This window comes from Macaca fascicularis, chromosome 14 (assembly GCF_037993035.2).
Source record: "Macaca fascicularis isolate 582-1 chromosome 14, T2T-MFA8v1.1".
NCBI lineage: Eukaryota > Metazoa > Chordata > Mammalia > Primates > Cercopithecidae > Macaca > Macaca fascicularis.
In genome coordinates this window covers 130,701,687-130,728,668 of record NC_088388.1, presented here as the reverse complement: position 1 = coordinate 130,728,668, position 26,982 = coordinate 130,701,687, and the positions used below count along the sequence as shown (strand labels likewise).

At 41.7% G+C, this 26,982-nt stretch overlaps 1 protein-coding gene across 27 annotated transcripts in view; it reads right to left on the bottom strand.

Annotated features, from left to right (window-relative positions):
* The window catches only part of NTM (neurotrimin), a 1,404,754-nt gene that overhangs the window by 16,354 nt on the left and 1,361,418 nt on the right, over nt 1-26,982 (bottom strand). For 25 of the 27 annotated variants that reach the window (XM_045369936.3, XM_015436083.4, XM_074015656.1 and 22 more), the window contains 2 exons: nt 5,615-5,749; nt 3,191-3,311 (listed from right to left, as the gene is read on the bottom strand). In XM_045369936.3, the coding sequence (XP_045225871.1) occupies nt 3,191-3,311; nt 5,615-5,749 (256 nt within the window). Of the gene's footprint in view, nt 1-3,190; nt 3,312-5,614; nt 5,750-12,307; nt 15,053-26,982 lie in introns of those variants that run through there. The other 2 variants (XM_074015662.1, XM_074015664.1) reach the window with 2 other exon arrangements.

The window sequence follows — 26,982 nt, the reverse complement described above, 5'->3', positions numbered from 1 at the left end:
TGTTTAGGGCCGGGCTGGAGCACAACTTATAGCAAGCAGACAATGTCATAGTGGGAGCATACTGGAACAGATTCAGGGGACATGCTGTGGGGCAAATGGATGCTACTGAAAAAACCAGTACTCAAGGCAGAAAGAGAAAGGAAAGCACTGAGACAATGATGAGGAAATGCTTTGCGGACCACACAATGGTATCAGTATAATGTATTTCTATGGAGTTAGACATAGATGACTCTTGCCCATCCCTGGGTCGCAGCATGTTTTGGCATAGAGGGCAGCTGCTTTTTCTGAAGACCTGTCTCTGTGGGGTTACAGAATCATGTTCTCCACTCCTGCAACTTACAGTGACCTTGACCAGAAAAGACAGGCAGGTTCTGGCTGGAGTTCTCACCCAACATCTGCCTCCAGGAAAGTCAGAAGATAGGTTGGACAGACTTGCCTTGCTTTTCATTATGTAGATGTTCCTCTGGGAGCCTTCCTCTCCAAAAGCTAGGGGCAATGAACTGGCCTGAGTCCACAGCTTCATTAAAATGCTAGCACTGTCCAAATGGAATGAGGCATCCGGCTGCGCAGCCAGAGGCCACTTTTACATTTCCAGCTTGTTATGTACACATTGATCCTCTAGGGGGTGCTGTCCATGCCACTCACCAGGAGGATTCTGTGAGCAAGTCAGGCTGATTGATCCCACTGGCCATTTTGACACCATTCCTCCACCATGGGGAGGAAGCTTTCCCATCACAACCAAACTGTGAATGAGATTTCAGCTCTGCAGTTGGGAGAGACTTAACTGGAAGTAGGTTCCTGCTTGACAGCTCTGAAATGTCTTTAGCTAAAAACAGCACAGGGGGCCAGCAGCACTTTGCAGGCTTTGCAGCTCCTGGGAGGACACACTTTCCTTCTCAGTGCGGGTACACATCCCCTCCACCCCGCACTGCTCCCAGGCCTCAGTTTCTTACGAAAGCTGTGGGCTTTTCATTGGCCAATGCCCCTGTTGGATGGGTGGCCTTCTGTAGGTATAGCATTTCCTCTTCCTTTGTCGGATAACACACACAATAGCATGCGGCTGAGTCATTCTAGCATGTGGCCAAAAGACTTCTCACCTAACTCTTGAGAAAACTGCCTGTCCTCACTACACAGTTTCCTTTAATCTGCCTTGGAAGTCTGCTCATCTCACTGAAAATGGGAGATGGGCTAGAGCTGGCCTTCCCCCAGGGCAGACACAATATGCCTTGGGAGACCTGCCTGGCAGACCCAATGGGCTGTGATCAGGACCTCAGAGGCAGGGATGCTGCAGCTGAGCTGGGTGCCAGGAGGAAAGACAGCCCTGTCTCATGCCAGCACACTGGAAATAAATGCATACATGTGCAGCAAAGGGAAAACTGACTAAACTAAATGGAAAGGGGAGAAAAGGAAAGGCCATCAGAAGAACTGAAAGGCAGAAACAAAGCTGCCTGAGCCAGGGGCCTCTGAAGACCATCCCTGGCCCTGCCAGGCCACTCTCTCCTCCTGGGTAAATGGTGGCAGGGAGAGCTGTCTCTATTGTGACCACAGATGCTGCACAGAGGAGAGCGCTCTCATCCTTTTACTCGCCACTGGCCACTTTTGCTTTACTTTCCTCCAAGATTTTGCTTTCCCCTAAATATTTTTTTTTCTGTTTTTCTCCAATAAAGAATTGGAATAATAGGGCGCTGCTGATGACTTTTCACTAAGACCTAGACAACTGAAGATTTGGAAACTGACCCCATAGCTCAATAGGTTTTTGGTTTGGTTTGGTTCAATAATTAATTTTTATGCCTCAGTTTACTTCTTAGTACAATAAGAAGGTCAGAGAGGGAATGGATAAGTGAAAGAGAATTTCTGAGTAAGGTTACCATATTTATCAGAAAAACACACTCCATTCTGCTTGATTCTTCTTTCTTGGAAGAAGGGGAAAGCTAGCTTATTTCTTGTTTTTCTTTGTGAGTTTGTTTTTCCTCTTTGTGTCTTAGTTCTTTCATCTGTAAAATGGGCTAGATGAATATAATACACCTCACTAGAAGCTGCCAGAATGTGTCCTTAAATTTTTTCTTTTTTTGAAAAAACAAAACAATGCTTTTCATTTGGGAGGATTATGATAAGACACAGTGAATCTTACAACTGACTGACATGGTTCTAACCAAAATTCAATTTTCGATCTAGAGACTAGAAAGACCTTTTGGTGTCTGACCGACCTCATAAGGAAAGAAAGCCAAGGCCGGCCGAAGATGTGCACACGGTGTGGGCAGCCGTTCACTCGCTCCTGGCCTGCGGTTTCTCATGCTGCTCCCCTTCTCAGAATGCCCTCTTCATTGTTTTTCCTTCTCAGCTTCCCAGCCTCCCTCACTCCTTGCTCTTACTCCACCCCACATATACCTCAGGACTCTCTTGCATCCCTATACCACCACCTCTTTTTAAATGAAAATGTTCTGAACACAGGCAGCTCTTGCCCATTTTCCATTGTTCATCCGCCTTAAAATGGCTCTTTGATAACAGCAATTGCCATGGTGCCTGGATGTACTGAGCTACTGATCCCTGCACTGATATGCCATTTGATAACACCTCAAAATGATCATCTTCAGTGACTCACAACAAATATCCCCACGACGGCCGTGACAATGGGAAGGAAGGGAATAGTCCCTTCTCTTTTCTCCTACAGTAAAAGAACAACTTGGGCACAAAGGGAGGGCTAAATTGGGTCATGGACTCTTATACAACGCTGCTGATAGTGTCTGGAACAGGCGGGGAGACCTGCTAGCTGCAGCTAACTTATTAGCCACTCCCAGGGCCCCGTGAGCCTTCCTAACTCCTTCACGCAAGCCTGAGAATGTGGTAAAAATAGCTTCAGGCAGAACACATTATGTTCTTGGCCTATAAAAAATTCACAGGCCTTACAATGCTCCTGGTGGCCTTTCCTTTGCGATTTTGCTTTCCTAAAAACAGTTACCTTTCAGATCTGTTGGTTGGCCGGTGATAATTCTGCATGATGACATTAAAAACGTAGCTGAAATCCATTAATGTTAAGAAAAGACTTCTTTGCACATTTGCCCCCTATAGCGAGGAGAAGTTCAGAAGAGGATTTTACAGAGTTCATTTGCAACCATCTGGAATCAGGACCCTGGAAAAGTTTCTTCTGGAGATGGGGGTGGGGGTGGGATAGGAAAGAAGGAAGCTTTACCTTTTGTCATCCTTGTACCACTGGAATTCTGCTGAGGGGACTGCTGAGGCTTCACACTGCAGTGTCCCCTTTTGTCCCACGGGGACACCCGTACCCTTGGCTTCTGAAATGTATGGTGGATCTGCAGAAAGAAGATGTCTCACAGCCTTTTGTTTTGTTTTGTTTTGTTTTTTGAGATGGAGTCTCGCACTTGTAGCCCAGGCTGGAATGCAAGTGGCATGATCTTGGCTCACTGCAGTTTCCATCTCCCGGGTTCAAGCGATTCTCCTGCATCAGCTTCCCAAGTAGTTGGGATTACAGGTGCACGGCACCATGCCCGGCTAATTTTTGTATTTTTAGTAGAGACGGGGTTTCACGGTATTGGCCAGGCTGGTCTCCAACTCCTGACTTCAGGTGATCTGCTTGCCTCGGCCTCCAAAAGTGCTGGGATTACAGGGCACTGCACCTGACCTACAGCATTTTAAAATGCATTTTAAAATGAAGAAGGCTGCTTCCTTTGTTGATTTTGTTTCTCATTCTCTGTCCTGGCTCTGCTTACTTAGACAGTAAAATTGCTACACAAATTGTACCAGAGATTAAAAATATTTTTGATGCTGCTCTAAGAAAAAGCTGGGTCTTTCTTTCATGTGTTGCTTTTGTTCTCCTCTGTACAGAGTTGAAATGACCATGTACTCAAGCATTTTTTCTGTTTAAACTTTTTAACTTTCATAGGATGATGCCAGCCCATCAACCCTACACTCCAAGGGTTGACAGTCAGCTCCTTTAATCAGCCTTCTAGAATTTCTGCACACCAGGTTCTTGCCAAAAGTATATAACCTCGAACTATTCAATTCCCATCAAAAGCTCAGTTGCAAGAAATAACATTCAAGGAGAATTGCCTGAAGGATATACAGATGAGTCATTCTTGGTATTCTAAAACAGATCCCTGAATCAAGTCAGAGCAGGTGACCACACTAGGCCTATGTATGCACTTGGTCTGCATTCATCTGAAGTCTTTCCCAAACTACCCTTCACATTCTAACAGTTTCTATTACAGGGCATTATGAAAAACAGCCACAATAAACTGGCTATTCTATTTAATGCAGAAATATTGTACATGATGTTGCTGACTCTCTCTCAAAGTGCTCTATTTGTGGAGATCCTGAAGAGAATTTTCTCTAGGGTCTCAATACCAGGGAAGGCAGTGTTTCTCCCAAGCAACTAATTTGCTTTTATCTTATGGACAACATGAATTTTAAAGCAGGTGAGGTTTCTCTCTTTGCTTTAGCAAGGCTAAGCCAAATTCTGCACCTGCACCGAACGATCTTGTGGTAATATTTCATGTGCTGGGGTTTTCCTAGCTTTCACTCACTTTCCTAAGCATATTTTTTCTTTGCTTCTGTTTCTTTATGTTTTAAGTTCATCTTTATAAACTGCAAATCCTCTTAAGTCCCTTTGTAAAAACTGTGATATAATTTTTAAAATGACAGCATTTTTATACCTATTGCCTTGCTTCTTAAACTGCTTTATATTGACTGTGTTCACATTGTAACAGAAACCTAAATCTTAAAGATTGGATATTCTCCTAGCTACAGTCTCCTTCTTTTAACTCCACCCCACCCAAGTTTTGAAGGGAAAAGTCATCTCATTTCCCGATTTAGTTATTGAGTTCTATTTCTTCCTAAGTCTTCCTGGAATGTGCACAGCAGAGAAAACTTCCAGAATGTTGTAGGGAGCTAAGTCAAGGTACATAATGAGGAACCCAGAGGGAAAAGAGTGAAAGGAGGTAGGAAATTCAAGTAGGATTGATGTCAGAGAGAATCTGGAAGGCTGAGAAAGGAAATGAGGGGTCCACACAGGGCATTTCAAACTTCTTGGATTCTGTATCTTTGTTAGTAACAAGCAAATTTATTGTTACATCCTCTAAGATCTATATCATAGCTATTTGTACGTATACCATGCACATCTGTAAGTGTAAAATAATGAGATACAATAGATGAACCACAAAGGGAAGTTCTAAACTTCCTTCATACACTCTAGCACATGGTTTCTTGTCCCATTATGGAGATGTCTGGTCTAGACAGTGAGAGGCACCAGCATAACTGTATTGTGTGAGTAAATTATGGGAAAATTTTGGATTTGAAGACTTGTTTAAAAAATTATGAGTTGAATGCCATTTAATGATCTCCCAGCCATGCAAGTCAAGTTTGGCATTACATTCAGTTACTTTCAGCTACTTTTTCTTTTAATGTGACACCATGACACCTTGAGGTGTCAAAAACTAGAGTCAGAAATGGTTGCTCCTGAAAGCAGAATATGGAAGGTGGTGCTGCATTCTTCCCTCCCTAAGTCAGTAGCTGGGTGTGCCAATGGGCTCTGGGTGGTGGCTGTGACAACAGACCAGCCTCATGCACGTGCAGGGTGGGTGGTGGTGAGAACACTTACAGTTCACCGTGACCTTTACTCTCCGTACCACGGGCGCGGCCACGTCATTGGAGGCGCTGCACTCGTAGTCCCCTGACTGCTCCCGGGTGATGCCCTGAATTTCCAGGTATTCGTCTTCACTCACAAAGCCAACAGCTGTGGAAAAACCAGTAACGTTGGTGAAATACAAGGAAAAAAAGACCAAATATATTAACTTAGAAAACAAAGTATAAAATGGTTATGTCTGCAGATAATTCGCCACTTGTAAGTTCAGATTTTGAGGAATTTTGAGGATTATCCCTCCTCCATCTCTTCTACACCTCCGCACCACCAACTTTTCCTTGGCTCCCCAGTGGAACAGCTGAATTGTTTGTGTTCCTAAGTGAACTAAGCACAGTGCCTGGAGAATTACTGGTCCCGATAAGTGATTAATAATTTTGACATTTACACTGCCTGTATCTTACCAAGCAATTGTGCTCTGGGATCTAAGTTAGGCACCTTAACTCTTTCTGATCTCAAGGTATCACTTAGACTGAGCCTTGAATATAAAGTTTATGACTACATCCTTGAGCATAAATTAATTAAAAATGCCACACCAGCAGCTACACACACACACACACACACACACACACACACACACACACACACACCACAAAGGCAGCAGAAACACTAACATAATAAATTTAACTTTCTGTTTTTTGACTCAGATAATTAATTGGATAGGCAGAAATCAACGTGCTCAACTTTGATCTGCTAGAGCTCCTAGGTACAAGATCCTAAAGAAAGATCAGCAATGGGACTCCGCGCTTGATGCCTAACTGTAAGCATGTCAGAAATTCATCAGGTGACACGGCTGCAAATCCACTCAGTCCCCTCATCATCGCAGGACTTATTGTCTTTAGTGAAAAATTATGAGTAATAATAACAACCCTTCACACACTAGACTCTGTGCCTGACGTCTGGCCATGAACACTCAGTTATTGAAAGACCAAGATATTTAAGGCAAGAGGAGATTTCAAAGTTCTCTCCCAGAGGCACCCGAGCCTTAGCTTCTTTGCCAAAAGACAATGAAAAACAAAAGTTAGAGCTTACATCCCAAGTTATCCTCCCTTTTCTCTTAAATGAGGGTAATTACAATGACAGCATCCTAAACCTGGATACCTTTAAAAGGAAAAGAGGTGCTAGTAATTAATGATTATTACCAGACAACAGGCATAAGTTAAGACTGTCCCTAGCAATTGAGAAGTATGTTCCCAAATGTAATATACATACAATCCTAATACCTCACAGGGTCACAGGGCTATTTAGACTAACACACGAACATGCCTATATATGTACACACTCACACACAGACACATACGAAAGCACTCTGAAACTCCCGTGTGCTGCCCACCTGTTGATTTAGCTATTAATCCTATAATCTGGCTGGAGGTACAGCTTCACTCATGTATTAACATGAGTGGCCCAAGAAAGGGAACAAAGGAACATTTCTCTCCAGGTCATAAAACCCTTCTGTAATGCCACATGTTTCTGCTGGCCCAGAGCACAAAAACAGTAGCTGTAAAAAACCAATACAACAAGGGATGATGTGTGTGGTATGTAAGGGATGATTGTATGTGTTCCATGACAGTGTGGAAGTCACTGTTTTGTCAAGATAACCACAATAACAGTAACAACAGTAACAACAGCAAGACCATGGTCTTGTGAAGAAGGGCCACTGCCTTGTTCCATTCGATCAGCACTCTTTGGCCGTGATAAGTCTGTGCCACTGCCCAGCAGTAGGCCCACCTGGGGCCGCACTTCATACATCTTCATGCCATATGCAAACTACACTATGTATGTACAGAAGGTTTCTTGCGTCTGATACATAGAGAAGAGGAAAAGAACAGCCTATGTCCATTACAACAAACAAGAAAGAGATATTAAATTCATAAGACAAAGAAGGAACCTGTTCATGAGTAGAAAACATGGCCAAAAAGACCAGGATATGAAGACGACAAACAACATTAACCCAAATAGACTCATAGTTGCTACCAGTAAGACACTTCTAATGGTCTCAGTAGCCTTTAATAATATTGTTTGATAAGCATCTTTAGGGGAAAGGTACTAACCTTGATTTGAGGATGGGTAGAAGAATTGAGAAAATCTGTAATTCCTCTTGTGTTGTCCTTGTTTATTTGCTACCAACCATGGGCTTACATTTGTCAGAGCTTTCCCTGCCAGAATGCTATAATTACTGTGCCAAGCATCTCGGAGACCAGTGTCACACTTAATATTCCCATTAATTTTAAATGGTAGTCCTTGGTACATATGTGTGGCAATTGGTGTCATATTTTAATTAGGCTTGCCCTACACCATCTGAAATTAATAATAGCTCGAATTACCAGTGTAATTTATAAATTAACAGTGCCGCAGCATTAGGAAATAAATTAGCTCTGGACAGCTGTTTCTGGATTGAGCTGCAGGGTCGAAGCAGTGACTGGTAGGACCTCAGGTCTCCTGGGAAGCTGTGTATTACATCACCAAAGCAGGGAAACAGACAAAAAGACACAAGTTCTCTGGATCTCTTGTGCTCTCCAGCTAAAGTTCATGCATCTGTTTCACTTCCATAATTCAAATGTGCTCTTTTGTGGCCACAGCTAGATTTGTAGGGGCCAACTTGTCATATGGACACCCAAATGGAAAGGCCTGCTTGGGGCATGACAGACCTGGACTGAAATGCAGGTACACAAATATTAAGGCAGTCAAAATCAAGAACTCATCAGTTTTCTATGGGGACATGGGTGCCACATTAATTTATGTGTAGTTTTGTATATTTATGTCAGGTGATCTTGTGTAGGAAAGGACATTGGATGGCTCAAGTTTTGGGGATGGCATATGGTCTCTACTGATCCAAATTTCTAATTCCAGAGGAAGGAGATTTTTCCTCAAGTCATCCTGCAAGAACAGTGAGGCTTAATCCTACCTTCCTATGTTCCCTGGACCAAATGTGCAATCACGGAGAAACCACAATGACTTCATTGCTCACCAGTTATTACATGTACACTTTTTGATTAAGTTGGGTAAGGCATGTAAAAAGTGACTTGTACATAGTAATATGCTTAATAAATGTAAGCTTTCATTGTCATTATGCTCACTTCTCTCCTCACCCTTTTTCTCTACTAGAGGCATATATGGCAAAACCAGAGAGAAAGTTGGTCAGTTTATACATAACAAAATACATTTTGAACCACCCGAAATCAGGTTCTTAAAGGAGATGCCTCAAACAAACAAACCCCCCCAAAACACTAAACTGAAATCTGAGTTTCTAGAGTTAATAAGTCAAGGAAAATTCTTGTTTAAAAGCATTTGTGCTGTGGCTATGAAGTGATCAGTGCTTTATCACTAGTGTGAGGAACTTACAAAGCATATTGGGTAAAAAGAAATCAAGCAAGCATAGTTTTTAAAGTACTAAAGGATATTCTTGGTTAAGAGACATCAGTGGGGAAGAGGCAAACCACTTGATAAAACCCTGTGAAAAGAAACTCTTCATGGTCAACAGCTTCTCATTATAAGTCTGCTTTTTCTTTCTGTAAAGAAAATGCATCCTCGGGTGGAAATCACACACTCCTCTTCCTGAAATATCCCCTTCATCATGGTCCACTTCTTCAGACACTAGAAATGGCTCCTTATTTTTCTGTCATATCAAACACAAACTCTACTGCCTTATTATCAAAGCCCTCCATAAAGTAGCCCTGATCTATTCACTCAAGTTTATCTTGCATGAGTGCTATGAAGAAGGCAACTGATCATCATCCTAAGAGGCAAAAGTTTGGGATCAGAAAAAGCCAATTCGCTACCCTCTAGTTTCACGATGGGGTAGGTCTCCTAACTCCCCTGTACCCCAGCGTCTTCATCTGCACAATCAGAATAAGGTTACCTACTTCTAGGGTTGCTGTGAAAGACAACATGTGGAGTGCAGTGGGGACCCTGAGAGGCCCAGGACAAACCCTCTGTAGAACTTAGTCTAAACAACTGGTATACCACGCCACCACTGCCACTGCTGCAGCTCTCCTGCCGGGCCATGCTAGTTATCATCCTGGACCAACATGATGATTTGTTCTTCACAGATTTTTTTTTTTGTCACCTAGAAAGCTGTGCCCTCATGGTCTATCTAAGCAAATACCACCTTTCTTTCAAATGTTAACTCTTCCTTGCAAATACCCTATTATGGGTTCAATTACATCCTCCCAAAAAAGATATGCCGAGGTCCTACCATCAGTACCTCAGAGTGTGACTATATTTGGAAATAGGTCTTTACGAAGGTAATTAAGTTAAAATGAGTTATTACCGTAGGCCCTAATCTAATATGACTGGTGTCCTTATAAAAAGGGATTCAGGCAGACACGCACAAAGAAAGGGCAGAGTGAAGACACACAGGGTGAAGTGACCATGTGATTGGAGTGATGCTTCTATGAGCCAAGGAATGCCAGGCATTGCCAGTGCATACCAGAAGCCAGGAGAGGTGAGGGAAGGTTCTCCCCTGTCACTGTCAGAGAGAGCATGGACCAACCAATCACTTGATTTTGACTTCTAGCCTCCAGCACTGCAGAGTTTTCTTGTTCTAAACCACCCAGTTTTTTGTGCCTTGTCACAGTAGCCATGGGACACTAATACATTCCCTTTTGTCTCCTAACTCTTGGTGCCTCTGGCTGTTCTGCACTATTGTTGCACATTCCGTTCATCTAGTCTTTAAAATCATAAGATAATTAAAGAGCTTAAAGGGACATTAATGGTTATATAATTCCATAGTTGCTCTGCTAGTACATAGTCTGTCTGCAGTAGATTTCACTAGAGTAGTTGCTTAAAATATAGAATTTTAGGTCCCACTCATACCCACTAAACCAGAATCTCCTGGGATGAGGTGTTTTCATAATCTTCCTAGGAAATTCTCATGCATAGGCCAGTTTGGGAACTAGTGATTTCACTCAAGCCTCGTATTTTTCTTGTGGGAAACTGAAGCTTAGAGGAGTCTGTGGGCATATATCTGGTCAGTGACAGAGCACACCAGGTCTCCTGATGTCCAATCCACTGCTCCTGCAACTGTAATGAAGTTTCTGAGCAGCTGTCTTGTGCCGCACACAGGGAGCTTATTTTTCCAATGCGATTGAAGGCCTTTGACAGCAGGAACCAGGTCTTGGATATCTCTGGCTCTCAAGGCAGCTAGGAAACCAGTTTACACAACTTTAAAATTTGTCAACTTCTTATTGACTAACTTCTCGCTGACAGACCCAGAACAACAGGTCGAATTCAATGAAAAAAAGTCAGAGACCCCTTGTTGCTCACCTAACCCTTCTGTGGCTTCATTCCCAAAACAACACCATTTACAGTCATTGTTCTTTCCTGACTTTAGGAATTGTATTTCCTGACTTTAGGAAATATCATCACTATTAGTGTTCTAACATAAAAGATTTTCTTTAAATATGTGATTTTAAAAAGATTTATTGAGTGTTTAGTATAACTTATATTTAGTTTTGGGGCCAATAATTTCTTCAGGAGAAGGCATCCTTAATTTAAAAGTGTAGATCAATGAAGAAGTATGATTTACCTAACAGGAATTTGTTTTACAGCCAATTTTTTTGAAATACAGCTATTTCATTAAGTGGAATATGACAACCAAAGCAGGGAAATGAAGCAAGCTGGATATGTGATCACACCTGCCCCCATATCCCCACAGGGCTTTGGTGTTGTCCAAAGTGCTGACCTCAGCATTTGCAACTAATCAAAGGACGGAGACTGTCTTGTGTGCAAAACATCCCTTTGGAAAAGAAAATCTCACATTTGTGACTTCATAGATTGAGCATTAAAAATCTTTATAACTGAAAATAATAATACCCACAGTGATCATTTTTATCATACCCAAGAATAAGCTTGTCAGGAGTACAGCTGTAGCTAGTGGAGAGGAGAGGGCACAGCTGCCTCCTTGCTTAATATTTTCATGGCATATATACCAGCTGAGACAAAATCATTGGACATCAGAAATTGAAAAAGATACAGAACATAGAATCCGAGAATTGGAGAGTTGGAAGGAATCGTTTTTAAAATTTAGCCCCTATCCCGTGACTAGCAGTGACGTTCCAGTCCTGCACCATCTCAGGTTGCATCAGGTGTTCCTGTTAAACCCAAGCTGGCCTCAAGGACAGCTGTGTTCCCCTAGTGCCATTATGATGGCTGGTGAGCATTCAAGGTTTTCTGTTTTGATTGCATGAAGGCATGGTTTTGCGCAGATGCTGGGACATAAGACAGACAGAGGTGAGAGTCCTATTCCTCAATACCAACACGCGCAAGCCTCAGGAACTGATTTTGAGGTCTGATGAAGAAAGTGAGCTTGGCCAGAAAGGAAAGAAGCTCTTTTCATGAAAGACTTTAGAGGTTTGACTGTGGCCCTACCCAAATCTCATCTTGAATTGTAGTTACCATAATCCCCACATGTCATGGGAGGGACCAGGTGGAGATAACTGAATCACGGGGGGGGTTTCCCCCATCCCGTTCCCATGACAGTGAGTCAGTTCTCACAAGATCTGATGGTTTTATAAGGAGCTTCCCACCTCGTGGGACACTCATTCTTCTTCCTGCCGCCATGTGAAGAAGGCAGTGTTGGTTTCCCCTTCTGCCCTGATGGTAAGTTTCCTGAGGCCTCCCCAGCCCTGAGGAACTGGGAGTCAATTAAATCTCTTTTCTTTATAAATTAGCCAGTCTCGGGTATGTCCTTATAGCAGTGTGAGAACAGAGGTGTATGGTGCCTCTGTGAGTTCCGGTGTCAAGGCCTGCTGATGAACTGGGGAAGGCCTCTTTCACACCAGGTCCCCTGAGGACTCAGTGCAGTCCTGGGAGCTGGAGTGCACAGACCGATATGGCTTAAAAACAGCCCCACTCCAATTGGCAGCAGAGGCCATGTGAGGGACTGACAAAGGGGGTGGCACAAGAAGACTTGTATTTAAGCATGTAACAGGGACTCCAAGAAATACCAGAGCCAGTTCTGAGGTAAAGTGAGCGTCCCAGGCAGGCAGATGGGTGTTGAGAGGCACAGTAATATGGAATTAATGCAATCCTGTGCTGCTAAGCTAGACAAGACTGGGGACATGTGAGCTACCCACATAACCCACACAGCAATATCCGCTGCAACAGGGTGAAACTATCCGTGTTTAAAAGTGTTTCCACAATGTGACATTCACGTCGAATGATCTACATAGGATAGCTTCTGCGGGCCTGATACTAGGCTGGAGCAGTGGTTGAAGAGTTGGTAGCAGCTGTGAGCACCACTGCCCATGGCTGCACTGTCGGGCAGTGATGAGCTCTAGCATTTCTGCACTCGAGCCCTACAGACTGTACTAGCTGACAGTTCAGTTCTCTGCACTTCAGATTCCTCTTCCGTAAAATGGGTAGCATAAGGTTACCTTATAGTATTATTGTGAGCATTAAATGACTAAATATGGGTAAAGTACTTAGCATATAGGAAGCTCTCAGGAAATGGTAGCTATCATGACCTTTATTCTTAATGAAACCCTAATTAGGCTTTAGCACATTTTAATACACATGATGATACCAGAACATCTCAACTCAGAAATGAAATAATAATCAGACCTCTTCTTTGCCAGGAGGAACTTAATAATAATAAATCTTACAAATGATTCACCACAGATCCTTTAACTAGAAAACTCTACTCTCTTCACTTAAAACAGGATGCGATTGATAAGAAATATAATTTCTCATGATTGTTTCTTTTCAAAAAGCAGGTATAGCTGCATAGCCCAGGTAAGAACTGCTGAGAGCTTAAAAAATGTCTCTGGTTTCAGAACTAAAAATAAAAGGATATAAATATATTTTATATCTATCTCTCTATATATATGTAATATACATACATATATATTACACATAGTTCCTTGACATTTCCTTTGGATGCAGGTAGCATGGCTGGCAGAAAAGAGAATCTGATTATCTTGCCAAAAATGGGCAAATTTAAAAGATGTGTTTCATAGGAAAAGTTCTGAAGGGCTCAAACCTACTTTCGCCTGTTGTAATGCTGCAGTACAGGCCTCACACAGTTGATATCAAACATAGAGCCCATCTCTGGGAAATGGGATAGCTGAATTGTTCTAGATAGGTGGCTCCTATCATATAAGAGAAAGCATTCTTAAATAGGCCCACGCTGGCTGCTTGTGAGCTGTGCATAAGTCGTAGAGTATGCATATGGCAACATCCCTGTGACATTGCCTCTTCGTCAGCTCAGATTCCTATTTACTTCACCTGAACTTCTTTTATGCCCGAGAAACTTGTCTCCTGCTTTCTCAGGATACCCTTTCTGTTACACAGAAACTGCTTCTTCCTGAGCTCCTTCACCTTGCCATACCTTCTTTTGCACCATGTCCCATTCCCCAAGCAACTTCCATGTTCACTATACCCTTTGCATAAGCTAGAAATGCAAATGAATAGTATTTTTTGTTTTCTTTTGTTTTTTTTGAGACGGAGTCTCGCTTGGTCGGCCAGGCTGGAGTGCAGTGGCCGGATCTCAGCTCACTGCAAGCTCCGCCTCCCGGGTTCACGGCATTCTCCTGCCTCAGCCTCCCGAGTAGCTGGGACTACCGGTGCCTACCACCAAGCCCCGATAATTTTTTTTGTATTTTCAGTAGAGATGGGGTTTCACCGTGTTAGCCAGGATGGTCTCGATCTCCTGACCTCCTGATCCATCCTTCTTGGCCTCCCAAAGTGCTGGGATTACAGGCGTGAGCCACTGCGCCCGGCTGTGAATAGTTTTTAAATTAATTTATTAACCAGATTCTATCACAAAGTAATAAATATAGATTCAATAAAAATATTATACAAACTGGTGCCAAGTATAAATTGCATATGTGTGTGTGTGTGTGTACACACATATAAGTGTGTATTTATATCAACAAAACATTTATCATAGATCCTGACACATATAAAGACCTCATTTGATAGTTGGAACTGAATATATGTATATGGTTGAATATGTAAGGCTACACATATATCAACTGTACCATTTTATAGATATGTAGAACAGAAAAAAATTTCCTTAATTTTTTTTGATAGGGAAATCTTCTGGGAATAATAATTAGCTTCATATTAAAGAGAAGCTGCAACTTAACGTCTAATTATAAGACAGCAAACCCTTTGTACTCTACAGAGCCAGGCCCTGTGCATTTCTGAGACCGATCCCTTCCCGTAACAACATGACGTGAGTTTTCTTTGCAGATGTGGCTTCAGAAGCTGGGCTGGCCCTGGAGTTGGGTGCTCTTCTGCTGTGAGCCTTCTCAGGAGGCCTGTCAGCTCAATTTTGCATGCAGACCCTCTATTACGCGTGATGATATCAAAGTCAGAAAGCACACAGCTGGGTGCTTGGAGTTTGCAGCTTGATGTCTGGGAACTGTGTATTTGCAGTAGTGCAGCTGATGGCTGCTAAAAAAATAAAAATAAAAAAATAAATCAGCTTTTGATTTGTAAACTCAGCCAATTTGATCTGAAAGACATTGATAGGGGATAAATATAGCACTCTGCAGTGTCATATTGCCTCATATCTCGGCTGTTTGCTTTCTCTTTTTCTAAATCACTGGAGATACAAGCCAATACTGAGTGCTGATAATTTTGAAGGAGTTGATTGCTTTCAATGCCTCGCCCAGATTAATTTAAGGGAATTCTATTGACTTAAGAGGCTCCTAAAGGGTTAAGGTTCTCCTGACACCATCGTGCTCAGGATCAGATAAATCACCTTCACTACCTGGATTCCAACAGCCTTGGGAAGTAGGGCAGCCTAGGATTTAGCCATCAATACATTTTGTAGGGCAGGGGTTCTTAATCTGAGAATTGTGGAACTGTAACCCCAGGGGTTTTGAACACCAGGAAATAATATTATGCATACGTGTATTGGCGTGTGTTTTCCCTAAGAAGAGATTCTACAGCTCTCTGAAAAGGATGTAAAAGGAGCCCAGGACACACACGGCTTGGTATCCCCCTTGCTATGATCCTCTGTATCATCCCCTAGTGATGGTGCAGAACCAAATCCATGTCAACTCACATGTCTGCCAAGAAAAAGCCCTCAAACATGTAGCGGAGAGGAGGGAAAAGAACATCACTCCACAGGGAAGCAGAGCCTTATGTGTGTTTCATTAAATATTTTGTGGAGGATGGGAAGTGAAATAACTTATAAATAATCCTTTTGAAGAATAGATATATCAATCTGGGGAGTTCTTTTTTCACTAAATGGGGGAAGGTCTTTTCCCACCAAAGCATGAGTTGAAATGCACGGAGGATGCAAGGCTCTCCCGCTTCCTGCAGAGGCCCATGGCCACTGGCTGATGAACTAGAAGCTTCTTGCACATGGAAGGAGGAGGGAGGCCAGGCTTTCCCTTCGCAAGCAGCATCCCTTCGCAAGAGGCAGAGGAAAATGCAGGCTTTCCTGAAGAATCCCATTTATTAGTGATGGTATCAAGTAAAACTCAATGACAAGGGGACCTCTTGGGGGACAGAGGGAGTAGAAAACCTGGGGTGGGGTCAAATCTATAGTTAAGACAATCTAATGAATAAATTCAGATCCGATTCTGGGAGAAAACTACAAGGTGCCAGGAATACTAGAGGTGGAAGTGCCATCTGTGTATTTTCAATTGGCATGGAGAGGACAGACACCAGCCCATGTGCAGAAGGGAATAACTTGGGAAACCACGCAACAATTCTACAGAAGGGCAGGAAGTCTATTGGAGTAGGATCCTTTGGGTCTTGGGAGAAAGGGAGACATGACTGAAAACCCTTGTATTTGTAAGATTTAATTAAAGCCTTTGACTGTGGAAAAAAATGAACCTTTATAAACAGTTCTCAAAGTCTATTCTGCACCATAGCTACTTCCTACCAAATCATCCTGCTGGAAACACGTGAACAGGCCCTGTCCACTTATTTGTGAATGCCTCGCCCCTCTGTTCTTAGCATTCCACTGCCAGGTGGAATCTTCACCTACATGAAATCTATAAAAAGACAGTGTGTGGAAAGGAAAAGAAGAGCTGATTTACTCTTTCACTGGGCACACTACTACTGTGCCTTTCTACTTGACGTAAAATCTAAACATAGGCACGCACACCTGGGTCCTGGATAGAATGCAATGCATTAAAACAAGCAAACAAACATAGAACTCCTGAATCCTCAGTATGGCCATGTCTCTTAGGAACTGGTAGCCTTGAGTAAATAGCTGGGCTTCAGTTCCCTCCTTAGTAAAATGTGGCTGTTTATTTATTACTGAAACACTCATATATGGGGTCTGAAAACTGTATGAGAGAAGTTGTGCAAATATATGGAAGAAGGATTAACACATGGGAAATAATTTTTAAAATGTTAGAAGGAACAAACTAGAGGAAAAGTTTTGGACACTCAAATCCTAAATAACAGCATCATATAAGGCCTACTCCTCTACTACTTGTCCCCTCTCCCCAGGTAAACCTTTTAAATGCCATCTCCACATTGTAGATGGCCAGCTGTACTCATGATCTTCACATCTGCATGACCGTCCCTGGAGGACCTGCGGAGTTCCAGACCCATAACTGCCCATGGGACGCCTCCTCTGTACGCTTCCCAGACACCACAGGATGAATTCACCACCTTGCCCTTACATCTGCTCTCACTCCTGTGCCTAATCTCTCTTGGCAGTACTGCCAAATCCTCATTCTCGTAAGATAAAAGAGAGTTACATGGCTTGCTCTCTTTCCCGTACTCCTCACTTTCAATCAACAGACCCTGCTGTTTCCACTCACTTCACAGCTTCCAAATCCATTCTCTTCTTTTCCTCATCATTGTTACTGCCTTAATTCAGGCCCTCATTACCTACTCTGGATTATTACAATATCCTCTTTATGAGTCTCCATGCCTCCCGTTTATTCTTTTCTTTATTGCCAAAATAATTGTCAAAAGTAAGAGTCAATCCCACTTCTGCTTCAATCCTTCCACCGCTCTGCACTGCTCTGTGGCATGGAATGTGAAGGTTCCCTTGAGCTGGCTGTTGCCTACCTTTCCAGGTTCTTTATTACCATCTCACTTCCCCCTACACCCACTGGACACACCAGTGAAGTTCCTAAAACACGAGGCATTGTACTGATCTGTGCCTGTGTGTCTTCTCTTTTGTCCACCTCCAAATGTCTATGCAGCCTTCAAAACTATCCTAGCTATCACTGCTCCGGGAATGCTTTTGTCACATTCAAACTTCCGGACCTCCTCCCCACACAGTTTCTTATTGTTTATTTGTTTCTCTAGCATTGCTAATCACACCGTATTGTTATTATTTATAATGTTTACCCCACTGGACTCTAATTTCTAAGAGAGCAGAGACTCTTTTATGCACCTCTGTATCTCCAACGTCTACAGCAGGTTTAGCACGTAGAAGGGGCCACATGATCATGTGGGTAAAAGCTGAATGAATAAACTAGCTGACTAGAGTTTTTTTTTTTTATATATATATACTTTAAGTTCTAGGGTACATGTGCACAACGTGCAGGTTTGTTACATGTGTATACATGTGCCATGTTGGTGTGCTGCACCCATTAACTCATCATTTACGTTAGGTATATCTCCTAATGCTATCCCTTCCCCCTCCCCCCTCCCCACAATAGGACCCAGTGTGTGATGATCCCCTTCCTGTGTCCAAGTGTTCTCATTGTTCAATTCCCACCTATGAGTGAGAACATGCAGTATTTGGTTTTCTGTTCTTGCGATAGTTTGCTGAGAATGATGGTTTCCAGCTGCATCCATGTCCCTACAAAGGACACAAACTCATCCTTTTTTATGGCCACAAACTCATCCTTTTTTACGGCTGCATAGTATTCCATGGTGTATATGTGCCACATTTTCTTAATCCAGTCTGTCACTGATGGACATTTGGGTTGATTCCAAGTCTTTGCTATTGTGAATAGTGCCGCAATAAACATACGTGTGCATGTGTCTTTATAGCAGCATGATTTATAATCCTTTGGGTACATCCCCAGTAATGGGATGGCTGGGTCAAATGGTATTTCTAGTTCTAGATCCTTGAGGAATCGCTACACTGTTTTCCACAATGGTTGAACTAGTTTACAGTCCCACCAACTGTGTAAAAGTGTTCCTATTTCTCCACATCCTCTCCAGCACCTGTTGTTTCCTGACTTTTTAAATGATTACCATTCTAACTGGTGTGAGATGGTATCTCGTTATGGTTTTGATTTGCATTTCTCTGATGGCCAGTGATGATGAGCATTTTTTCATGTGTCTGTTGGCTGTATGAATGTCTTCTTTTGAGAAGTGTCTGTTCATAGCCTTTGCCCACTTTTTGATGGGGTTGTTTTTTTCTTGTAAATTTGATTGAGTTCTTTGTAGGTTCTGGATATTAGCCCTTTGTCAGATGAGTAGATTGCGAAAATTTTCTCCCATTCTGTAGGTTGCCTGTTCACTCGATGGTAGTTTCTTTTGCTGTGCAGAAGCTCTTTAGTTTAATTAGATCCCATTTGTCAATTTTGGCTTTTGTTGCCGTTGCTTTTGGTGTTTTAGACCTGAAGTCCTTGTCCATGCCTATGTCCTGAATGGTATTACCTAGGTTTTCTTCTAGGGTTTTTATGGTTTTAGGTCTAACATTTAAGTCTCTAATCCATCTTGAATTAATTTTCGTATAAGGAGTAAGGAAAGGATCCAGTTTCAGCTTTCTACTTATGACTAGCCAATTTTCCCAGCACCATTTATTAAATAGGGAATCCTTTCCCCATTTCTTTGTTTTTGGCTGACTAGAGTTTTGATGGCTGTTCTAGCCTATCATAATTCATCATGATATCATTATATCATATCAATTGTTAATCATATCAATGATTCGGAACACTCTTTGATGACCTTTAAGAAAAGTGAATATATACATATTTTTAAGGTTTTTCTGTCTCATATGTGTCTCTCTCTGTGTGTGTGTGGGAGAGAGAGAGACAGACAGACAGACAGAGACAGACAGAGAGAGAGAGACAGAGAGAGAGACAGAAAGGGCTGGATTCATGAAGAGATGTCTTATAATCTCCTAAGGCTAAATAATTTCATTCCACATTTCCTAAGGGAGACTAAAAGAGCCTTCATCAAACTAGGCTTGGAATGAATAACAAAAGAGCCAAGCTTGGCCATCTTCACAAATATTCTTAGTTAAAAGCTCTTGTAGCCAATGTCCCTGCTTCCTTGGGATGCAGTGTGCCCTAATCAGAAGTGTCTCAGAGAGCTTTCTTATGTCATTATCAATTAGGTTGCATTTTTTCCTAGTGGAATCAGCCTGGTTATTCAGCTCTGTCTATTTGTAATTAGCAGTGGACTGATTGCAAGGAGTGAGATTAAACTCTCTCTACCTTCCTGGGACAGGCAAGGAAAAAACTGCCACCATCACTACAAAATGGGCCTCAACATGCTCCTGTGACTTTCCTGCACCTGCTTGGTCTCAGGACTAAGGGCTTTGCCTGCCATTGACAGTGCTGTCCTTCCTGCCTCCTCCTGTCCTCAACTGCTCGATGTAAGTTGCATTAATTCCCTTTCCTCTAGACTTCTTCAACCCCAGTAACTCTTCCTTCCCTACAATCCAAGAGAAAATAAAGGAACATTTTACTGGATCTTGGAGTGAAAAAACTAGCAATCTTAACTGATGAGTTTTATTTTTTATTTCAGTTCTAAATCTCAACTTCAGAAGACTAATTTCCACATCTAACACTTGAATGGCACCTTCCATGGTACAGTACAAGAGCAGACAAGAGCTCATGCATCAACCAATGGAGTTAGCAGCTGATAAAAAAAGTGGGACAAAGGAATGAGGGGAGGAGAAGGAGAGGAGAGTGTCAGAGAGCCAGAGAGCACAGGCAGATGATAAAATTACACGTCAAACAGAGAAAGCAACCAGAACACCCATGATTGCTGAAGGCAATTATTCAGTTGCTTAGGTAAATCAGAAGTTTGCTCCTACGACTACTGTGTTCTCATCAAAGCTCAAAGTCATAGTCACACCTTTGGGAGGTGTTAGCCTTAACCATGCTTTCCTATGATGCCTGTGGGGACAGCTAGCCTGCACACCACTGTAGCATCCTATGGTGCTTTGAAGACCCCGGTATCAGCTCCAGTTACCACTCTTCTCCAGGAGACTTCCATAACCAATTCTGTAAAATAGGGTCAGCAAACATTTTCTGTAAAAGACCAACTAGTATAATACATGTTTTAGGCTTTGCAGGCTGAGCGGCCTCTAGAGCAACTATTAAACTTGCCCCGGTAGCACAAAAGTAGTCACAGATAATACATAAATCAGTGAGTGTGGCTTCATTCCAAAAAAACTTTACTTTTGGACAATGAAATTGTGATTTCATACAATCCTAATGTGTTGCAAAATAGTATCCTCCTTTTGACTGATACTCAATTATTTAAAAATGTAAAAAGAAAAAAGAATCTTACATTGCAGGCCATACAGAAAAGAGGCTGCAGGCTGAATCTGGCCCATGGGCTGTAGTTTGCTGACCTCTCCTGTAGAAGCATAAATCTCTAGTTATCTATGATTTCCTGTAGTCTCACAAATGCTCTTTCATATAGCCCCTCATCAGACTGCACTCCACATCCTCCCCACCCTTTTGCAGTCCTTCCATTCTGCACTCAGGAACATCTCCTGCATCACCAGCACTCCCTGACAGCATCCAATTCTTGAAGAGATGCCTCCACCTCACTCTCATACTCAGGTGGGGACATGGGCTCTCCTGGAGACCTGTCCTGTCAAGTGGGCGCTACCGAATTTTCAAATGCCACACACATTTTTTTGTTGGTTGGTGTCTTTGTTTTCCAATTAAACTTCTGAGCTCGCTCCACCTTTTTCAAACCTTACATCTTTAAGGCTCATATTATCTAAACAACTACACCCCTGCCTCTGCCTCTTCCATCACATTTCTATTCTCTACTGACCTCCTGGTTTTTTTTTTTTTTTCTATTCAATAAAAACCTTTGCTTCTTAGAGTCTCCGTCTGCATCCTAACTCCTACCATTATTCTCTGTGACCTCCTTGTCCAGAAATACAATCCATCAAAAACCTGCCCCTCATATTCTTGATCTTATCTCCATGACTTTTTGCTCTGCTGTCTTCAATGACCTACTCCACATTCACACCTGAAACTTGTCAGAAACTGAACCACCTCTGAAGGCATTAATTTAAGCATCTCACTCTTTCCATAACTTCCTACCTTTTTAAAACCTTTGTTCAGTGGCTTGAGGGAACAATTATTTTTCTTCACCAAGGCTTTAAATCCCCTGATCCAACATTTTTCAGTTTTTTTTTTTTTTTTACTTTTACATCCCTTTTGATACAATTTATATTTTATAACCCATCATTGTTATATCTCTCTGGAAAATACTCTCAACTCCTTCACCTCCCTCCCTTGTTCCACTAGCCTGGGAAAACTGCATCCTAGATGAATCCAAATGTCTGTCTCCTCTGTGTCTGCTGTAGGAATATCACAAAAACAAGCAAACTGACTTCTCCATACATTCATGCATGCCCACCTCAAGCAGGCATTCATAACTGCCCCAGACACTTGAGCATTCTCAAGGTTCATTTTTCTCCTTCTTCATACTCTTCCAACTTCTCAGTGCCTTACCACCCTCTGCCTCAGTCTGCTGGACTTTTGCATTTATAAAACTTATTTACAAATATTATCTATTTTAATTTTTATTCAATAATAATATTAGGTAGGTGTCAACATCTGATCCATACTCATATACCAGTCCATACGATACCATCATCCCAAACACAGCATAAATTCCTATACAGCCCATCATTATCTAATGCCTCTTTATTTCCTTATCATTTCTTCCTCACATTTTCCCATACCTGGTTCAGATCTAACGGAAACAACTCATAATTCTAGAAGAATGTCATCTTATCTTTTGTCCCAAGTTTTAGTCATATTATCACGTGGAAACACTCTATTTTTCAGGTTGTGCCTTATTTTTCTTTCCAGCTACAGCTTAAATTCCGCTCGTATAGGAATACTTCTGTAACTCTGCACATTCCCTGGGATAGCACTCCCACCCCCAATTCACTGCTCATCTTAACTGCTTGGTGCTTTTTAAGAATGGTAACACCTACTACATTATATTAAAATGGACTGGTTATTTATCTCTCCCTTCAGAGTAAAGCTCCATTAAAGATAGATAATATTTCTGTATCTATAGCATATAGTTATACACAATATATAGTTGTTGAATGAATAAATGCACAAAAGTACAGCTGGTATGTTCCTTGCTCTCAATAAATTTATAATTTACTAGGTCGACGTTAATTCTTCATCTACGCTTTTATGCACAGGGTCTATTAAAACGATACACTCAGTATCCAATGCATATTTAGAACTCCAAAATGAAGGACACCATCCTTATTAAGTTCTTTAATAACCCATGACAAACATAGCTGACTCTTTAGCCCTATTTCCTATTACTCCCGGCTCTCAATTTCCCCATATCAGTGATTTACCAAGGGCAGGGCAGTGGGAGATGCCTGCTCACTGACAGTGCTGAAAATTACATGTGTATTGTGATAATAAAAAAATTATTTTTTTTATTAACTGACTATCTTTTAGTCAGTCTTACTGTTATTATTTTTAATTCTCGACAAGACTTGCAGTCCAAGTTATTATGGGGTAACCACATCTTATCCTTTCTCTCCCATTCATTATAACTGACAAAATACATAAACAAAATATATGAGAGCTCTGAACATTAAACAATAGCAAGCAGCCTATGGAGGGAAATGAAAGCTTGAAGAAAGAACAATATAGCAGCAAGTGTCCCTTGTTTGTTTTCCTCCTTCCGTTCCTGGCTTAAACTCAGAGCAGCCAGAATCCTAAAACTGTATAGCAGATGCCAACAGAAACAACAACAACAAAACCAACAAAAACAAAACAAAACAAACAAACAACTCTGGGATAAACTCTTTTTGGTCTGAGGATGTGGAAAGATAAGGCTTGTAGGATGGAGAGTCAGGGGAAATCCGTTTTCTTTCCTTCCCGTGGCCCTGCCCTGAGGTAAACCTCAGTCCTGAAGCTGCAGTCTTGCAGCAGTGGTGATAGTAACAGCAGTGGCCACAAGACATCTAAAACTTCAAAGAAAAACTTCATGACCAGAAGAACTGAGTACAGGAGCCTCTGTGGTCTGAAAAGTGTAGAGGAATACCTATTAATTTTTTTCTTCTCTTTCTTCTCAACACTTTTCCCTGGAGTTGGACTCAGTCACAAGAAATTAGTAACATTAAGGTTATGGCAGGGGGTGAGGGGGTGGAGGACGGTGCTAATAGGCTTGCTTTCTAGGCAGATGGCAAAGAAAGGGGGCTCAGGGGAGCTGGAGAGCAGGGGGAAATCACGGAGAGAAGGAGCTCAAGAAAGGAATCAGATATAGCAACGTATGAAGTCCCAGGTTCACTCTGAACTTGTGTGGAACTAACCCAGGACAGTACACCAAAGGCTTTGAGAACTGAACTCCTGTGTAAACCACCACCCAGAGTCTTAGTTGGCCAACTCTTCCTGTAATATTCTCAAAGGATCTTAACAGAATCTAGAGTCTAGTAAGATCAAAATGTGTACTACATAATCAAAAATTACTCATCCTACAAAGAACAAGGGGAAGCTAAATAATTCCCAAGGGAAAAGACAATTAACAAACACCATCCTTGAGATTTGTTGCAAATTGCCAGGTCTTAAAGCAGCTAGTAAAACTATGCCCTGCAAAATAAAGGTGAACACTTTTAAAACAAATATGATGGTGGACATTCTCAAGAGAGAACTAGAAGCTATATGCAAGAAGCAAGTAAGAAAAACTAGGACTGAGTTTTAGGTACTAATTGGATTGGTTTAATAGCAAAATAGAGATGATAGAGTAAAAAGTCAGTAAACTTAAAGATAAACATAAATTATCGGGCCAGGCGTGGTGGCTCACTCCTACAATCCCATCACTTTGGGAAGCTGGGGTGGGCGGATCACCAGAGGTCAGGAGTTCAAGACCAGCCTGGCCAACATGGTGAAACTCTGTCTCTACTAAAAATACAAAAATTAGCTAGGTGTGGTGGTGGGTGCCTGTAATCCCAGCTACTCAGGAGGCTGAGGCAGGAGAATTGCTTGAACCCGGGAGGTGGAGGTTGCAGTGAGCCAAGATCATGCCATTGCACTCTAGCCTGGGCAACAAAAGTGAAACTCTGTCTTAGAAAAAAAAAAAAAAGGAGAGAAAGAAAGAGAAAGAAAGAAAGAAAGAAAGAAAGAAAGAAAGAAGGAAGGAAGGAAGGAAGGAAGGAAATAAATAAATAAATAAATAAATAATTCAATCTAAACAACAGAAGTTAAAAGATGGGAATGGGTTTGACTTTAAAAAGGCACCCGGGAGGTGGAAGTTGCAGTGAGCCAAGATCGTGCCATTGCACTCCAGCCTGGGCAACAAAAGTGAAACTCTGTCTCAAAAAAAAAAAAAAAAAAAAAAAAAAAAAAGAAAGAAAGAAAGAAAGAAAAGAAGAAAAGAAAAGAAAAGAGAAAAGAAAGAAAGAAATTATCCAATTTAAACAACAGAGGTTAAAAGATGGGAAAAGGTTTGACTTTAAAAAGGCAACAAAAGAAATGTTTTCGGGTGAAACTATTGTGTATTCTGTTCAGTTCCAGTGGTGTTCTATACATGAATCGATGTACATGTTAAAACATACAGGCACAGAAATACGCATTAGAAAAGTAGCTAAGTTTAGTAGCTAAGAGTGTATGGTATACCATAGGTGCCAAAGAAATTGTATTTCATATGTCAGAATCTTGGATGTTCTTAAGTTTTACAGCTTCTTAAGGTCTACTTGCCCTTTAAGTTTAAGTAAATCTTCTGAATCTTCTGGGCACTGAGAAACTCCATATTCTCCAATGGCTTGGGGCATCTTGGTAAGCCTGCACGAGTCTTGGCTTCCATGGCACTTGGCTTTCTATTCCACTAAGAATCATATTCTCCAGGATGTGGCTTGCATCCTGCCCAGGCGATTCCCTGCCATGCTGGTTGGCAGGACTGTCTGCTCCAATCCCCAGAGAAACACTGACAGTAGGCTCTGTGCACTGCACACAATACTAAACAGTTTTGTAAAAAGAGATTATTTTTCACAAAGCATATAAAGAAACTGAAATTTTACTTTCAATAATTTTTGTCTCTAGGGACAATGTATATCATACCCTTGAACCACATAAATGTTTATTAAATGAATAGCCCCAATTATTCTTCCATATTCTTCAAAATAGACACAGATACGCCAAACAAATCCTCAGCACACTATGGTTCTCTGGCTTTTCATGTATACCCATATCCTGCATTTGGATATGCATACCGACCCAAAATTGTAAGCTCATGAAATGTAAGCTTATTAGAGACACATTCACATGCACGCTCACACATGCACGTTAGCATACTTTTTCTTTCTCTATCTCTATCAGAATACTTAGATCTGTTATTTATTTCAAGTTTAAGTCCATTTTTCAGATGTTCTATATGCATAGTGTTAAAAGTTCCTCATTCATTTGTACTTGACTCCCTGAAATTGTATTTTTTAGGGGCTGTTCTGTCTCTCTGATCCTTTTCTCAGGCCTTTTAAGCATTTTTTTTTTACAATATAAACTAGATTTTCCCCCCAAGAATTTGCAGAACTTAAACCTCAGATGGCATGGCACATATGCAGCTTTGGGGCGCTCCGTTTAGTCACATGCACACCCAGCCTGACATGCATGCCAGGAGCTGGATAAAAGAATGCTTCTCTCAAATCATTAGAAGGAAATGCACCCAGACAGAACATCTGGGTCCTGAGCGCAATGTGTCTTCCATTATTCATTCTACACATAATGAAAAATAAGCATTTGGAAAACCCAGCATACTCCGCTTACCAAAATCATAATTCTCACTATGATCATCATTATTTCACCATAATGTGTGCCTGAGAAAAGCACTCAGCTTTACACCCACCAGGACGGAAACTGGCCTTGCATAAAGGGCTTAAGGACTGGTTAGACGGATCTGACGAGGGAGGATGATGGATGAGCATCAGACAGCACATTCTCTGTCATCGACAGCCTGAGGGGTCTCAAATGGTCTAGAAAATATTTTGAAGAATAAATACACACTAAGGAGGAATTTAAAGGAGGAAGTCCTTGTTCATGTACCAGGGAAAGGATTTTCTATAGCTGAGTCATTTCAAGAGTGAGAAGGCACCAAAGAAGAAAAGCATCTTCAAAGAAGGACCAAAAGGCAGAAGTGCTGGAAAGGTAGAATAGCCAGGGTTCTCAGGGATCCTGTGAGCAGATGGCGGGGCTTCCTAAGTCTGATGCATCTCCCTA